This window comes from Acomys minous, assembly GCF_964271855.1.
Source record: "Acomys minous genome assembly, chromosome: 16".
NCBI classification, from domain to species: Eukaryota; Metazoa; Chordata; class Mammalia; order Rodentia; family Muridae; genus Acomys; species Acomys minous.
The window spans coordinates 48,982,189-48,999,029 of NC_140498.1; the positions used below are offsets into that span (position 1 = coordinate 48,982,189).

Consider the following 16,841-nt stretch of genomic DNA (forward strand, 5'->3'; position numbering starts at 1 on the left):
GGAAGTATAAGCTGAATAAATTCTTTCCTCCTCAAGTTGCTTTGGTCATGGTGTTTCATCACAGCAACAGTAACCCTGGCCAAGAGGTAGTGGCACACACCTTTACTGCCAGCACTCGTGAGGCAGAGGCAGGCTGATTTCTGAGTTTGAGACCAACCTGGTCTACAGAGTGAGTTCCAGGACAGCTAAGGCTACATAGAGAAGCCCTGTCTTGAAAAACAAACAGGCAAAAAGTAACCCTGAATAAGACTATGTATATATATATGTACATATGTCTGCATACATATACACAGATGCATATATACATATACATACACATACACAAATACATTATCAGTGTCCAAATCAAGCCTGACCCTTGAAATTATTTCTTGACTCTTTTTAGCATATACTTTAGAATATTTTAGAAATTTCCCTTAAAGAAAAACTTCTCAGAGGCTAGGGAGATAGCTCTGTGGGTAAGGCAGTGCTGAGCAGGTGTGAAGACAGGGGGTTTGAGTGCCCAGGTGGGTGTGAACAGGAGGCAGAGATTGTAGAAGACCTGGCCTCAATACATAAAGTGGAGCGCAACGGAGGAAGACACCTCAGGCCTCCATTCGCATCTGTGCACACAGTAAGAGTACGTGCACACACTTCTGTACACACACACACACACACACACACACACACACACACACACACACACACACGGCCTTTGCTTGTGTGACTTGGTGCCTCACTTCTAAGGAACAGAAATGAAGTGGAGATGATGGACCAGGTCACGAAAGGGCCTCCTTGTGTTCTCTGGGGAATCACCTTCAGGGGAGCTGGCCCCAAAGTCATCAAGGCAGGCGAGCAGCCCTACCACAGGTGCTCACAGCAAGGAGCTGAGGCCCCAGCCCACAGTTCAGTGAGTGGACCATCTTGGGAAATGTACCCATAGGTCACCATAAGTATTGACATGACACATGCATATAATCAAAACATTCTGGGTGCAGAGGCAGGAGCGTCAGAACTTCAAGACCAGCCTTGGCAACATGAGACCATGTCTAAAAAAAAAAAAAGCCAGGTGGTCTCCCAGTACTTGGGAGGCAGAGGCAGGTGGATCACTGAAAGTTGGAGGCCAGCCTGGTCTACAAAGCTACTCCAGGATAGCCAAGGCTACACAGAGAAACCCTGTTTCAGGAAAAAAAAAAAAAGCACAAGGGTATAAAACTCCTGTGACCAAACCCAACATAGCTGCTCCAGATTCTGTGTACAGTGTGTGGGAAGCTCTTCGTGAGCCAGGGCAGATATTTACATTTTGTAGATGAGGAAAGGCCAGCTCAGAGAAGGTTAAGTCAAAGTCCCAAGCCTCCACGGCTGGCAAATGGCAATGCGAGGTTCCTGTGCTGCTCCAAGACCTTTGCCAGTGTGTCCTGAGTGGTCCACCAGCTTTGGCTCCATCTGGCTTCACCAGATGGAAGGTCCAGGCTTGGATCCAGAGAATAGGACACTGTGCTAGGCTCAGCTGCAGAAAAAAGCTCAGGGACGGGCCTGGGGAAAAGCTCCCGATGGACCTCAGAGCAACCCCAGCCTGATACGAGGTTGGCTGTAAATAGTGCGCGACAGAGTGTTGCGTTAGCTTTTCCTGGGGAGCTATGAGCTTCTGTTGGCTTGCCTCAGATAGGGCACAGAATACACTAAAAGACAATTCCATGCAGGCCTAACTTGGGGAACCAGTGAGTTTATGTGGCTTACTGACAGAAGCATGGCTGAGGGGAGCAGGAGCAGGTATCATGGTCCCAAAACAGTGCCATCACAGAGAAGTCGCAGGTCAGTATGGATGCTGACTTTCCTGTGGCTGCTCAGCTGGGATCCTCATTCAGGTAACCTCTGCTCTTTGATACACTGTAGCGCAGCGGTTCTTAACCCTCGGAAAGCTGCGACCCTTTAACAATACAGTTCTCTCACAACACAGTTAATAACGCTCTTTCCCTACTACTTCATAACTGTAATGTTGCTACTGCTATGAATCATATGACATGCAGGATGCTCTTACACCACCCCTGTAAAGGAATAGTTCAACAACCCCACAGTTGAGAACCTCTGCTCTAGTGCCTCAGATAGAGCCGGGGCAGAATTGCATACTCCTGTAAGGGAGGAGCAGGGCAGAGTGGCTGCGGTCTCAGATGAGGGTCTAAGGACCCTTTCCATCCCCTCCCTCTGTAAAAGGCCACAACCCCCTCTGGAAGGCCTCATGTGGGTAGTAACAATCCTTGTGATAAAGAAGCAATGCTGTTCAGCTTGGATGGCAGCAGCGCAAAGCACCCAGGCACTCATGAGACCCATCTCCACTGTGATTGGACAGTTTCCCAAGGATGCTCTTTTCTTCTCGTCCTTTCCCTCCTTCTTTCCTTTCTCTCCTCTCCTTTTCCTTTAGTCAGGGCCTTATTATGTAGTCTGGACCAGGATGGCCCAGAACTCTCAATCCTTCAGCCTCAAGTCTCCCGAATGCCCCGGTGACAGGTGTGGGCTAGGATGCTAGGCAAAGGCTGCATTTCTCCTGCTCCCTTAGAGATGGCTTTGGACTACCAAGGACAAATGCGGGGCTTAGTGCCCTTTGTGGAAAACACCAGAGAATACAGGCTGGGGCTGCAGTAGGGACAGCAGAGACCTGCTGGGCAAGCACAAACCCCTGGGTTTCACTCATGTTGAGCCTCATAGAAAATGGGTCCTGTGATGCACGTCTGTCATCACAGCACTTGAGCAGGGAGGAAAGTCACTTATACTTTTGTTTTGGCATTCAGTGGTTCCCCCCACCCCACCCCCACAAATAAGCCTATTTAAAAGGAATGAGTGTGTTACGATCAAAACCTAAAAGGCAACATCTGGCTCATAAAGCAAAGGGAACGGAGACAGAAATGGGTAGAAAACAACACATGGCAGCTCAGGAGTGTCAGGTGCCAGTGAAGGGCCAGCAAGCCTTTCCTCTGGCTATAAGGGGCTAAAGCAGCCATAGATAAAACAGTGAAGCCACTCAGCAACCTGTGGGCCTCCACCCCTTGAAAGAGAAGGGGGACTCTGTGTTTTACCTAGCTCATTTGGTAGAATTCACCAGCAGTTCCCATTGCACCGTCCAGGAAACTCCCCCGTGGCCAACTAATCTTCCCTTTGTGTTTCAGCCTAAGGCCTTTCTGCGAAGCAGCTGACAGGCTCAGCCTGGTGGCTAAGCAGGAAGGCCCAGGTGCAGGGCTTCTCCTTTGAGGCTAGTTGAGGCCTCTCTACTCCTAGCCCCAGCAAGTCCCATCTTGTCCTAGTGCCTCTAGCACTCTGGGGAAGTGGGCACAGGGTCAGACTGGCCCACAACAGGCCTATAATTATCTTTATTGTCAGTGAAAATCTAAGAAACCCCCCAGCCAGGCCCATTGGGAAGACCCTGGGGCAGATGTCACCACTGGAGGAAGAAGGGACTCAGAGAGAGGAAGTGAGCTGCAGGAGGAGAGCAACACTTCCTGCCTGCTTGTGGGGGAGAGAAAGCTAGGGTCAAGTGGTTAGGGTCCTGCAAGTGCAGGGCTCCCAGCTGGCCATGTGGGCTCAATCATGGTGAGACGCCTGCTGCCTCAGTCACCTACAGGAGCTGGCCAAGCCTCTGAGTGCCTAAAATGTGGTTCCCACAGAATCAACAGAGCTCACAAGGAAAGCAGAATGTCAGCTGGGCGGGCAGGCAGTGGTGGCCTTTAGTTCTAGCACTTGGGAGGCAGAGGTAGGCGAGTCTCTGTGAATCTGAGACCAGCCTGGTCCTACAGAGTGAATTCCAGGACAGTCAGAGCTCCACAGTGCGACCTTGTCTCAAAAAGCCAAAAACAAAAGAGAATCTCAGGTTGAAACCAACTACTGAAAACTCTGCACTATGCCACTCTCTCCTGGGTGACTTTAAGGCACTGACTTGTAAGTGCCTCAGTTTCCTCATCTGTGGAATGGGGGCAGAGTCTGGGAACCTGCAGTGCTTAATAAAGTAGTCAACTGTGGTAAATGTTACCTACCTGTTTCCCATTTTTTTTTTTGAAAGCAGGGTCTCATGTAGCCCAGGCTGGCCTCAAACTCAATGTGTAGCTAAGGATGACCCTGAGCTCCTGAATCTCCTGCCTCTACCTCCCAAATGCTGGGGTTATGGGTATGGGCTGCTGCGCCCTCTTCGTGCAGTGCTGGGATGAAACCCAAGCTTCCTGCATGCTAGGCAGGTGTTCTACTAGCCACTGTCCCTAGCCTGTCCCTTTTAAACTGTCATGTATATTACTGTTACCATCAGTGACACATTCTGAGCAGTTCTGGGCTACTGTCAGCCTTTCTCACTTTCTCCAGCACTAGGACGCATGAGGCCCACTACAAAGCTGAGGAAGCCGAGGTTCAGGATCCAAGCGAGGAGGCCCGAGTCTTCTCTAAACCCTCAGGCAGGACTTCTTCCCCTGTGCCCATTACTTGATGTGTTCCCAACTCTGCGAAGCACACCTTACGGTTGTCCCCATTTTCTTTTTTTAAATATATTTTATTAATTTATTCATATTACATCTAAATTGTTATCCCATCCCTTGTATCCTTCCATTCCTCCCTCCCTTCATTTTCCCCTTACTCCCTTCCCCTATGTCTGTGACTGAGGGGGACCTCCTCCCCCTTTATATGCTCATAGGTTATCAAGTCTCTTCTTGGTATCCTGCTATCCTTCCTCTGAGTGCCACCAGGCCTCCCCATCCAGGGGCACCAGAGTTTGTGTGAAAGTCAGTCCCCACTCTCTACTCAACTATGGAGAATGCCCTGTCCATTGGCTAGATCTGGGTAGGGGTTGTCCCCAATTTCAAGATGAGGGAAAGCGAGGCACAGAGAGGTCACGTTCGTCCTCCAGCAGGCCAGGCTACATGTGGAGTAGAGAGGAGCAAGTCATTCTGTTAGGCTGCTGCTTCCCTCTCACCACGTCCTTTCCTGTCATGTCCCTGCTCCCGTGGCATGGCATCTCCCTGCCAGCCCTAGCTCTGGGCTTCCGAACCTGCCTCTTCCAAGCCTAGACCACTAATGAACTCTTGGCCACCTGAGGCCAAAACCACAGACACTGGACTGGCTTGGGGGAAGACCGTGTTTCCTTCCAGCCTGCGCCCCCAGCCGATAGATGTGGAAGAATGTTTAAGATAGATGGCATTGGCCAAAGACAGGAGGTAGGAAACAGCTTGGTGCCTTGCATGGAGGGGAAAGCCCTCAACAGAGCTTGGTGAAGTGATTGGGGGTTCCCACACCTCAGCTTTGTGTGCAGGATACCTTGCTTGAGTGTGGGAAATAAAGTTAGCTGTCGCTTGCCTCCCAGCTCCCAGGAGGATATCCCAGCCTGATCTGGCTGACCAACTTGTCCTTTCCTGTCTTCCGGAGTACCCTGGGCCTCAGAGGTCTCGGAGACTCCTGGGAGTTCCAGGTGGCCACCATGGAGTGTGTGGAGCCGTCACTACACCAATTAGCACCTTTGTGTTCCTAGCCAGTTAGGTCTGGCTTTAAATCCTGCCTCCACAAGAGCTCTTGGTAGTATTACAACCCTTTGGAGCGTTGGGTTCCTCATGACAACAGGGATGATACTATTTATTTGGGGTTCTTTTAATGTGTTGAGCAGACTGAACAGAGTTATGGCACTTGATGAAGGCTCAACTAAAAGGTTATGTTAAAATAACGCACCTGGAGTCCCCAATTCTGAGGACAGGGATCTTGTTCCTCTGGACCGGCGGGCGCAGCAAGATACATGGTCGGTGCAGATGGTTGGGTGGATGGATGACGATGAAATTAACAACAACAAAAGAACAGCTAGCCTGGCTGTGATGGCGCACGCCTTTAATCCCGGCACTCGGGAGGCAGAGGCAGGTGGAGCGCTGTGAGTTTGAGGCCAGCCTGGTCTACAGAGCGAGTCCACTATAGCCAAGGTTACAAAGAGAAACCCTGTAAACCAAAAAAGAAAGAAAGAAAGAAAAAACTCAAAAAGAAAGAAAAGAAAGAAAAAAAAGAAAAGAAGAGCTAGGTCTCTTCCAAAGCAGAGCTATTCAACTCTGCCCGTGCCTGCAACCTCCGGGCGGCATGCCACACTCTTACCTGCTGTGCGCCTCAGGTTCCCCTCAGTCGTAGGGCTAGGACGACCCTCGCAGAAAGAAAACATAAAAAGAGGCTCAGGCCCAGTACCGCCAGCACCCAATAAGCGTGCAAGGAAGCCCGGCCGCTCACCCACCCGGGCCGGGCTTGCGGAGCCGCCTGCCGCGGAACACCTCCCCCTTACTTACACTCCCCCCTCCCTCCCCACTGAGCGCCGCCGGGCCCCGAAACGCACGTGACTGCATTCGTCCCACCCCGCCCCGCCCCGCTGTCCCAGCGCTATCTCCCGTTGGCCCCACCGGAGCGCCCCGCCCACAGCCTGGGCGGAGCCGAAGCGCCCCGCCCGCCGTAGATCAGGCTTCGGCGTCTGGGCTGTGCTGGGCGGCCCGACCCGGCTGGCGCGCGGGCGGAGCCGGGGCGGCGGGGCTGCTGCTGGCTGATTGCGCCGGACTGCGGGCCGCGACATGGTGAGCAGGGCCGGGCCGGGCAGGCGGGTAGGGGGAAGGGACGCGCCGGATGGGTCAGGGTACGGTGCTAGCGGGTCGGCGCGGCGGAAGCCGGGCGCGGGCGGGGGCTCTTTGTCCTCCGCTGCACGATTGGGACAAAGGAGGCAGCAGGGGGCGGAGGCTGCTCGGGGGTTGGGGGGGCTTCTGCCTCTCCGTGACCCTCGGTTCTGCGTCTAGCGCGGATCCTCCGGGCTGCCCCAGACACTCACTCCGAGCATTGACGGGGTTTCTGGCAGCGCCCCAGCGTGGTCAAGGTGGGATCGAGGGGAACGGAGAGCCCACGGAAAATCTGGAGCCCTTTTCATCGGTGGGGAAACTGAGGCTGAGCCGCAGCGTTAGCGGTTAGGTCGGGCTCGGCAGTAACTGCGAGGCTTGGGCTTGCCTGGGTCTCTCTCCCCACCCCCGCAACCCCCTTAAAATCCCAGGTCAGGCGGACTTGATTTGTCTCTTCAGCTGTCGTTTCCTCCGCAGCTGTCGCCCCCTGAACGGGCCCCTGCTTCCCTCGCCTCGCTTTGGTAGTGTGGGGGAGACGCGGCGTCGCCTGGCACGGCGCCTGCACGCCGCCCGCGCTCGGCACGCGGGAGCTGCTGGGGCGCTTGTCATCGGTGTCTAGTCCTCGGCCCAGGTCACCTGGACTGGCTCAGCCTCCAGGGAGCCGCGATCAGGTATATGACGTTTAAGAATCAGGTTTGAAATCGGTCATTTAGGATCGAGGCTGCCTGGATTGGCTATCTGCACACCCACTTTTAAACCGTGACCTTGGGCAAGTTGACTTAACTTCTCCAAGCTATAGATAATTTGTCAAGTGGGAAGAGTAGTAACTCAACCCTAGGATTGTTTTGAGGCAGACATTTGGGAAATCTACATGAGATTTTGAGGTCAGGAGTGGCACCAAGGAACTTTTTCAGCATCTACTATTAATGTCACTACCAAAGTTGTGTGGCCAAATGGGACCCGAAGAGTGCCTGGCCCGTGATTTACACAGTAGGGGAAGGGACTCCGGCCTGGCCTATGAGATTGCAGCTCATCTTGGGGCAGTCCCCAAACTTCTCGGCCCTATTTTCCTCTCCTGGCATAAAAACTGGGAGTTGGGCGACATCTTGAGTTTAGTCTTCTAGAGGGTAGATGGAGGGTGAAGGGACAGTGGACACAGCCATGCTAGATGCCAGCTTTCCTTCCGAGTTGCCATTGATCCTTGATCTAACTAAGCTCTTGGGTGGCAGCCTCTGTGGTGGTAGCTTTGGGGTTTGGCAGAGCAGAGCCTGGGACAGGAAATAACTTCAGGCCTTGGGGTGCTTGGCAGGTGGCTTTGCTGGAGCACGGGGCTTTGCTGGGTGTTCGCTGACCCTGAAAGCAGTGCTGCGTTTCTGGCTCCTTTGGAGGCCCCCTGGGAGGTGGAGGCTTCGGGTGGGGTGGCAGAGTGGTGCCCAGCTGGGTACAGTCACACTCGTGATGTGCCCAGTTAAGTGAGGAGCAGGCAGCAGGATGTCCCCAGGGAAGAAGGCTATTTGTGACATTGGGTCCAGGCCAGGCTCTGTGCCTTGGGGTACAAGGCTAGTCAGAGAAAAAAGGGAGGTCATCAAGAACAGCCTGCTGTGGGGTAGAGCGGTGGCTCAGCCTGCCCTGTTTCCCTCTGGCTTGAGCGTGAGAGGTGGTGTGAAGGGTTAGTTTGGGGACCCCATGAAGAGGTACAGGTAACAGAGACTCCTCACCAGGGAAGACTTGGAGGAGAGGGTGAATTTTGGAAGACCCCTGCCAGAGGTCACCCTGTGTGTCATTTTGAGACCATCTCTCTGGGCCATCAGAAATCAGGCCGAGAATTCTCAACCATTGCGGACTGGGCTATGGGGTGCCCAGGCTCATACTTACCTGGAAGTTGTCACTGCTGTTGCTTCCAACACAGGACACATGGTATGGTGTGTACTCTAGCTGACTGCGTGCCTCAGTTCCCTCATCTGCAGAATAGGATGGTGAGATAAGAAGATTCTGGTGTGATAGCTGAGAGGTGGTCCTGGAACTTTCCTCAACGGGGTTGTGCTATGCCCTGACCCATGGGCCTTGGTGGGTGAAATGGGGTCAGTGGTGTGCAGAGGCTCATACTAGCTGGGTCAGTGGTGTGCAGAGGCTTGTACTAGCCGGGTCAGTGGTGTGCAGAGGCTTTTAGTAGCCGGGTCAGTGGTGTGCAGAGGCTTGTAGTAGCCGGGTCAGTGGTATGCAGAGGCTTGTACTAGCTGGGTCAGTGATGTTCAGAGGCTTGAACTAGCTGGGTCAGTGGTAGGCAGAGGCTCGAACTAGCCAGATGCAGGGCATCCCTGTTTCCTCTGGGTTCTGCTTTTCTGCTGCTGCCTTCCTTGCCTCAAGCATGAAGACTTAGCTCAGTGGTTTTCAATCTGTGGGTCACGGCCCCTTTGGGGGTCATCAAACAACCCCTTCACAGAGGTCATTGAAGACCATTGGAAAACACAGATAGTTACATCATGATTCATAAGTGTAGCAAAATTACAGTTATGAGGTAGCAATGAAAATACTTTTATGACTGGGATCACCACAACATGAGAAACTGTATTAAAGGGTGGCAGCATTAGGAAGGCGGAGAACTGCTGAGTTAGCTCTTCTTACTAGGGTCAGACATGCTTGGCTCCTCTGCTCTGCCTTGCCCCTTCCCTGAACTGGGGTTACATGCTCTTTTCTTAAGGACTGCTGCTGGCAGGCATGCAGATAGTGCTTAGAAACCTGGGAATAGTCTAGAGTTAGGAAGCTGGCTCAGGGCTAGGGTCCTCTGATTGCTCCCCATGACGGCCAGCTCTCTTTTACCTTATCACCACATACCCCGGCTTGGAACACTGGGTCCGCCCTTATTGAGCACCTACTGTGTGTCACTGATGGGGCCGTAGAGCACTGCTGAGAACAGGGCAGACTCGGGGCCACAGGTCAGGAGAAAACAGCCAGGGATACTCTCTAAGCTAGGAGAACTGCAGATAGCTGAGAGCCCTAGGGTGGGCTGGGGGTGGGTGCAGGCGCTGGCCGGTGTGGCAACAGGTGCCACCTGGAGTCCCAAGCAGCTCAGAGAGTCACCTCAGAGAACATTCCCAGCACAGGACTAAGGACAGATCACAGGGCATGGGTGAGGTGAGCCAGGCTTGCAGGGAGGATGTCGAGGCAGCCTCTGGAGCCTTCCCTTTTGAGGCCACTGTGTCTGGCCAGAAATCACTTCTCAGGAAACACTTGCTAAATGAAAAAAGAAACAAGAAGCTCATTAGGGATAGGTGGAGGCCACAGGCTGGGCATAACCTGCTGGGTCGCAAGTCACTGTGCTCAGAGGTGAGAGGCATATACGTGGCTCTGTCCACCTCCAGGCCTTGGGTGGGCATGAGGGAAAGAGTTTGATGTCATCCCCGCTTTCCTGGGGTCCCTCTGGGCTGCAGCTGCCTGGGCCTCAAGTTTCCTCATGAGTCCCAGGACAGCTGTTTTCCTCAGATGATGGCACCGCTGTTGGATTTTCCACTTCCTATCCCAGAATCACTCTGGACCCCAAACACACACTTCCCTTTCCGAATTGCTGTTGCTTTGCCTTCCGGCCCACCACAGGAGGACGGGCAGGTGGAGGCAGAGCCATGGGGCTCCTGTGTGGTCTGGCTGTGTGGGCTTGGTGGGACCTGCTGTTGACAGGGTGAGTGCCAGCTGTGGAGCTAGCAGAGCACTCCTGGGACATGCAGCTCCAGGGTGTGGGGGAAGGTCAGGGGCCAGGCTGCCAGGCCAGGGGAGGGAGCTTCCCTGGCCTTCTGGCTGGAGAGGCTTCCTTCCTGGAGCTGGTCTAACTAGGTCAGAGTGTCTTCCTCCACCTCCACGTGGGTGCCATTTGGGGCCAGGCTCTTCTGTGTTGAGGTTTTGGGAACTGCCCTATGCCTGGGAGGGTATTGAGCGGAATCCTTGGACTCCGCCTACCAGGTGTGTTTCAGGTGCATGCTGCCCCCAGTGAGACCTAGTGACCAAAGGTCAGGGAATGGAATTACCTGGAAAGAAGGAACTATGGGCGCAGGCCTGGGCCCAGGAGGCTATGGGAAGGCACGAGGCTGGAGAGCAGCTGGCTGGAATGGGGGCACACTGTCAGTCTCTATAAGCACTGGGGCACATCGTGTGTGCTCTGATTGCAAGAGTGGACAGGGAGCCAGTTGAGAGGGACCTGGATGGCTCAGACCCTCGAGACCGTGAAGGTTAAGAATCAAAGGATGCTGCCCCTCCATGCTCGGAGCTTCCCTTCAGCATCAGCACAGGTGATGAGGGTGATGCTCCTGGGTATTGGCGCCTGGTTCCTGGACACTCCAGAGCATTGATTTGGCTGCCTGTGACCTTCACGGCAGCCACCATGGTTGAGTGATCTTTTTTGTTGAGACAGGGTTTCTCTGTGAAGCCTTGGCTATCCTGGGCTCGCTGTGTAGACCAGGTTGGCCTCGAATTCACAGAGATCCGACTGCCTCTGTCTCTCTGAGTGCTGGGATTACAGGCGTGCACCACTATGGCCGGCTGTCAGAGTCATTTCTAATTAAGGGGGTTATTCAAGGATGCAACAGGTTTGATCATGTCTGGAGTGCACATCTTCCAGTGCTGTCTACCTGGGTGATGTGAAAGGGAAGAATTTGGACACTCCAGGCGTCTTCGGTGTAGGGTGTGCTCGGCCTGTGCAGCACCTGTGGCATCTTCCTTCCCCTGACCACTCTGGTGTCCATTACTGGCTGGCGTTAGTGAGAAAGTGGAGGGCCTTGACACACTGGCCCAGCCTGCTGGCTTCAGCACCTGGAGGGTCACAGTAACACAGCCCTAGGCCCCTTGGGGCTGTGGCTGGCCAGGCTTTGGGGTACTACCTACAGTAAGCCCTGGAGGTTTAAGAGGAAGACTGGGGTCCGTATCCTCCAGGCCTTGCATGTATCACACAGCCTCCCTCCCCTTTGCCATCTGTAACCTTGGCTGCAGGTGAGGCCTGGGGTTGTGACATGGAATTGTCTCAGGTCCCGTAGCTAGGAACATCTCAGCGATCCATGTCCTGGCATCACTCCCTCAGCATGCCTGAGCCCAGCTGCCACTCACTTCCCGTTGCCACCCTAAAGGGTGATGTACTCGGTTCTCCCTCCTGCCTTTGGAGCCCTAACAGAGCTGTTCTTCCTGCCACGAACGCTCTTCCTAGCCAGCGTGGCCTCCGTGCAGCTCACCTGCCCAGCCAGTTAGCATCACAACACTTGGTCCCTTGTGATCATACCTTTTGACCTCTTGGTAACTTGGCTCCTGTATTGGATGGTAAGCTGTATATAGACAGGAGCTAGCTACCTGACCCCTTCTGCCTTCTCTGAAAACCTATGTTTTCCAGGACCTGCATTTTTTTTTTCTTTTGGTTTATCAAGACAGGGTTTCTCTGTGTAGCCTTGACTGTCCTGGACTTGCTTTGTAGACCAGGCTGGGCTCGACTCAGAGCCCAGCGATCCGCCTGCCTCTGCCTCCCAAGTGCTGGGATTAAAGGCGTGCACCACTACCACCCAGCAGACCTACCTTAGTTTTGGCTTTTCTGCTGTGCATCCACAGGCTTCCTGACTTCACAGACCAGCTGTGCCTCCACCGGGCAAAGCTGTCTGCTGTTGTGTGTGACCTTTCCTCCGGGGCCCTAGAAGCTCAGACAGACTCTGGAGACCTTGAAGGCTGAACTCTGTGTTACCTGATCCCCACCCCCCACAGGAGTTGATGCTGTTTATCTGCTTTTGGATCCTCCCTCTCTAGCCCCCTGGACCACTGGTTGCTGGACACACTCATGCCTGTGATCCTAAGGCTCAGAGGGCTAAGGCCAAAGAATCATGAGTTTGAGAGAGAAAGGGCTACAGAGTGAGTCTGTGTCTCAAAGACAAACAAAAAACAATATATACCTTCAATAGATGAACCAGATTAGTGGCCAGTGGCCTCTTGCAGTCTCTGCCTCAACTGCCATGGTGCCTGCTTCCCATCCTGTCATCAGAGGGACTGACTGTCATGACAGCAGAAAGTCCTAGGTGTCACAAGTAGGCTGGGTGAACATCTGGGCTGACACAGTGGAAAGCCAATTGCACAGTTGTCACGGGTTGAGGGCAAGACTGGTTGAGCTGCAGAACTTAACAGACCCCAGCAAGGGCCAACCGGGTGGCTGAGTCCCCTGCAGAGCCCCTGCTATAGTCTCTCCTGGCTTTGTCTTTCAGGACTGTTCTGTGCAGCCCGAATTCCAGCCTCGTTGAGCCAGCCACACCAAGAGCTTTCCACCAAAGAAGCCCCTCCAAGCACTGACCATGTCTATTATGGACCACAGCCCCACTACGGGGGTGGTCACGGTCATTGTCATCCTCATCGCCATTGCTGCCCTGGGGGCCTTGATCCTGGGCTGCTGGTGCTACCTGCGACTGCAGCGCATCAGCCAGTCAGAGGACGAGGAGAGCATCGTGGGTGATGGTGAGACAAAGGAGCCCTTTCTACTGGTGCAGTACTCTGCCAAGGGGCCGTGCGTGGAAAGAAAGGCCAAGTTGATGACCGCCAATGGCCCAGAAGTGCATGGCTGAGCTGGGCTGCGAAGGCCACGGTTCTGTTTGCAGCCAGCCCAGAAGCACTGAGAGGGCAGAAGCAGACATGTTGCTATGTGAGAGGGATTGACACTTGCTGGCATGGTCTCCTCAGGCTTCGTCATCGCATGCACTGACTATGGGTCCACGCTGTTTTGGCCTGGCCTTCCCGCTCAGCCCCCCTGGTGGGGCTGCCCATTGCAGGCAGTGGGCAGGCCTGACCTTGCTGGGGCTCAGGGCCCCTTAGCGCTTTCGTTACTTGAATGTTTTAGCTGAGCCTGTTTTTGATGGAGCTACTACTGTAATGCGTGAACTCACCAACCTGTGAACTGTAAATAGGCCCAGAAGCACGTGCTTAAGCCTTTTTGCTGATTTTTAAAAATACCACCTAGATCCCGTGGGACTGGCTTGATGATGACTGTACTCATGATGAGCTAAGGCATGACCATGGAGGGTACTCATGATGAGCTAAGGCATGACCATGGAGGGTCTTTGACTGGTCAGGGCCCCACTGCCCTTGGCAGGGCGCACTAAGGTTTTTATCTGTGTGTATGGAGGGGAAGTGAGAGGCTCAGCAGCTGGGGTGCTTGGGTGATTTCTACTTGGCTAGTAATGGGTGGAAGGAAAACCACGCCCCTCCCTTTCTCTAGCTTTAGCTTTGTCAAATAGCAGTGTGTGTAGATGCCGGAGTTACTGCAAGGAAGCTGCTGTTCTTGCTTGGAAGCCGGTGAAGGACAAGTCCTCGTGAGTCCTGAGGGTTGCCAGGCAGCTTAGCAGAGCAGTCTCTTGCCTTTTATTCTTGAGCATGCTCAGTATACTCCCTCAGCACAGGCTTTGCAGAAACTGCTCTGGTCCTCTGGAAACACCAGAGCCTGTGGTGGCTACTTGAAGTCTGAAGCCCAAGCAAGGTTTTGTTTTTGTATTTAATATTTTCTGCACTGGAGTGGGGGTGGGGGTAGGGGTGACTCTTCTTTGTTTTTCTCTTCCCCACCTTTTCACAAGTGAGCTTCCTTTCCTCTCTGATGGGTGTTGGGTTTCACTTTGATCCTTAGGGCTTTGTAGGCAGAGCTCCCTGACCCAGCTCTAAAGGCACCATGTGCCACAGAAGTTGTTTCTAGTATGCACATATGCATTTACAACAGAGCCACCAGGTGTTCAAGTTCAGGGCCTGGTTCTCACCGGTAAGGGAGCCTGCAGCATGTGTCTCTGGGATATTACTTGTGTTCATGTCTGTAAGCTTGCTCATGTTACTCCACCAATATCAGAGCATTCTAAACCATTATGATTACACGAGTGTGTTGGCATCCTCGGTGATAGATGGTGGCCAGCCCTGGCTTGGCCAGCACATTTGAGAGCAGCATGGGCAGGAAGCAGGCTAAGCTGGAGACAGCTCTAAAAAGCATGTGAAACTAATCCATTTTCTGCAACCCCAAGGGAGGAGCTGTACGGAACACTCTTTGGCAGTGTATGCCAATGCCTGGGTGGGGGGAGGGGATGTTAAGAAACAGGTTGAGGTGAGGAGGGACAGCTAATAAGGCCATTGGTGAAGCTAGGAATAAGACACCTTAGGAGGGCTGCTGGGGTAAGAACCGCTGGAGAAACACTCTTGGGCCCTGGACAGATAGCTAAGTCATGGAAGAGGCAGGTAGTCAGGGGCAGACTGGCCTTTGGCCGGGAATGCCAAGGCTGGCTTGGATGTATGCTGGGTCTAGAAGCAGTGACTTCAGGTCTAGGAGGGAACAGAAGGTATGAAAGGATCTGCCCTGGAGTTGGCTGAGGCTGAGGGTTTGACATGTCCCAGTCCCATGTCCACCTTTCTACCTCTTCTCCTTGCAGCCAGCATCCTCACCCTGCTGACCCATTAGCTCCCCCACCGATCCTGTCAGACACAGGCTGCAGCTTTTACTATGCCGATGAAGTCTGTTCTCAAGCAGACATCACCACATTCTTATCAGTTGTACTTTGGGGAGCTCCCTGTCTCCTCCCCTGTTGGCAGGGATGTCTTTGAAGTGTCAATCGGCCCCTCCAGAGTGGGATGGATGAGTGGTAAGTTCAGGCACTGTGGGGTCTTAGGGAGGAAGAATGAAATGCCTTTGGAGCTAATGACCGACCACAGAATGGTCTTCTCTGTTCTCGATCACTGGCCACCTTTTCTCCTTAAGAAAAGCAGAGCCGTAGAATAGAGTCCAGTGGTTAATAAGTTGGAACTCTTCAGATTTTTTCTCAATAAAAACTATTGTGGTCAGGTCTCTGATGAGTAAGAAGCTAGCCTTTCATCCTGGAGAGGCAGAGACTCCACGGCTAAGCCACCAACTGACTTCCCTAGCTCCTCAAATGGACTGTGCTATTGTTGTTTCTCAAAACTACCAGTTTGTGCAATAAGTGGGAGGGATGCCATTCCTGATCAATAAATGCCGAATGACAGTCAAGTTCATTTTCTAGACCACTGAGAAAAATCTTTATTTACAATAAATTTCAATAAAATTTGCATAAATATATCCCAATGTACAGTTTTCACCTCTGATTCCTTCATCTCATTTAAAAGTTAGACTGTCCTGTTCTCATGCGTCCTCTCTGATGCCAGAGTGGAGCTGGTGGTGGCAGGCGGAGGGGTGTCTTCAGGTACCTGGGCAGCACTCATGGGCTTAGAGTGGTTGGGGCGGACCTTTTCCAGAGAGGCTGGTTCCTTAGCCTCACCCTGGCCCTCCAGATCCTTCTCCATGGTAGCCACAAGGATCTTGAGCCATGTGTGCTCCGGGACAGGGGTTTCTGAGGCACTGGTCAGCTCTTGGAGCTCACGGGCCTTCTGCAAATACAGGGCCTGCAGTTTCTGGCTGTGGCGCCGGAGTAGCCTATGCTGTTGCTCCAGGGCCCGCTGCCGGCGCAGAAGGCGGTGCCCATCCCTGCGGGCACTGAAGAGCCGGCCCTCCACCTTCTCCTGTGTCCTGCGTAGGCTGCTCATCTCAGCTCTCAACTTCTGCACGGCATTCTCCATGTGAGAGATGTGTTCATGCGGCAGGACTTCTTCCCCCTGGACACATTCTTGGGTAGGAGGGCTGATGCCAAGGTTCTGGGGGGCAGAGGCAGGGTCTGAGTGATGCAGAATGAACCTCAGCAGATTCGGAAGGGTGATGGGGAGGTCTCCAGGGTATTTCACACTTAGGTCCTTTCTGGAGAGGAAGGGAAAGTCAAAAGTGAGGCTCTCAATAGGCACAACGCAGAGACAAATGGAATTTGATGTCACACTGGCCACTCTGACCAAGAAAAGATGCTGGGTTCTTATTGAAAGGAAGGAAGTGCTGCCCAGGCAAGAGGTTCTCTGTGGAGTTGAGGTGCCCCCACAGACTTGCACTGTAGTTGGTAAGGCAATTTGACTAAAGCGTTTGTTCCTGAGAACAGAACCGTTTCTGTTCTCAACTTTCAGGAAGCCAAGCACGCTCAGGCCTGAACACAAAACCAGTGCACTGGAGAGGGGGAAGAATGTGGCCACTCTGTGTGAGCTACATGGGCTGGTGAACAGCTATTAAGAGTGCTCAGTAAACTGAAAAAGCAAATAAACAAAACCAGTGACAGCACACACTTAATGTACAGTATCTATAGCACAAAATGTTCTTGGGGATGACCCCAGGTAGGGAACACTTACAACAAACTTGGACAGGTGCTACTGGCAAATGTACCAACCTAGGGA

The 16,841-nt window shown here is 53.2% G+C and overlaps 2 protein-coding genes and 1 long non-coding RNA gene across 5 annotated transcripts in view; 1 reads left to right on the top strand and 2 right to left on the bottom strand.

Moving 5' to 3' along the window:
- Positions 1-1,329: 1,329 nt before the first annotated feature.
- On the bottom strand, positions 1,330-6,272 carry LOC311585597. The gene is made up of 3 exons (XR_014775268.1): positions 6,082-6,272; positions 5,674-5,931; positions 1,330-1,909 (listed from the first exon to the last, which is right to left on the bottom strand). It is a non-coding gene; the product is annotated as an uncharacterized lncRNA (long non-coding RNA).
- Positions 6,273-6,403: 131 nt separating this feature from the next.
- On the top strand, positions 6,404-15,657 carry SNN (stannin). Its single transcript, XM_084763180.1, has 2 exons — positions 6,404-6,545; positions 12,800-15,657. The coding sequence occupies exon 2, from the start codon at positions 12,887-12,889 to the stop codon at positions 13,151-13,153; it is 267 nt and encodes an 88-aa protein (XP_084619306.1). The 5' UTR covers positions 6,404-6,545; positions 12,800-12,886; the 3' UTR covers positions 13,154-15,657.
- TXNDC11 (thioredoxin domain containing 11) overlaps positions 15,584-16,841 on the bottom strand; it is a 60,630-nt gene continuing 59,372 nt past the window's right edge. For all 3 annotated transcript variants that reach the window (XM_084763165.1, XM_084763163.1, XM_084763164.1), the window contains one exon: positions 15,584-16,323. In XM_084763165.1, the coding sequence (XP_084619291.1) occupies positions 15,699-16,323 (625 nt within the window). In that variant the 3' untranslated portion in view covers positions 15,584-15,698. The remainder of the gene's footprint in view (positions 16,324-16,841) is intronic.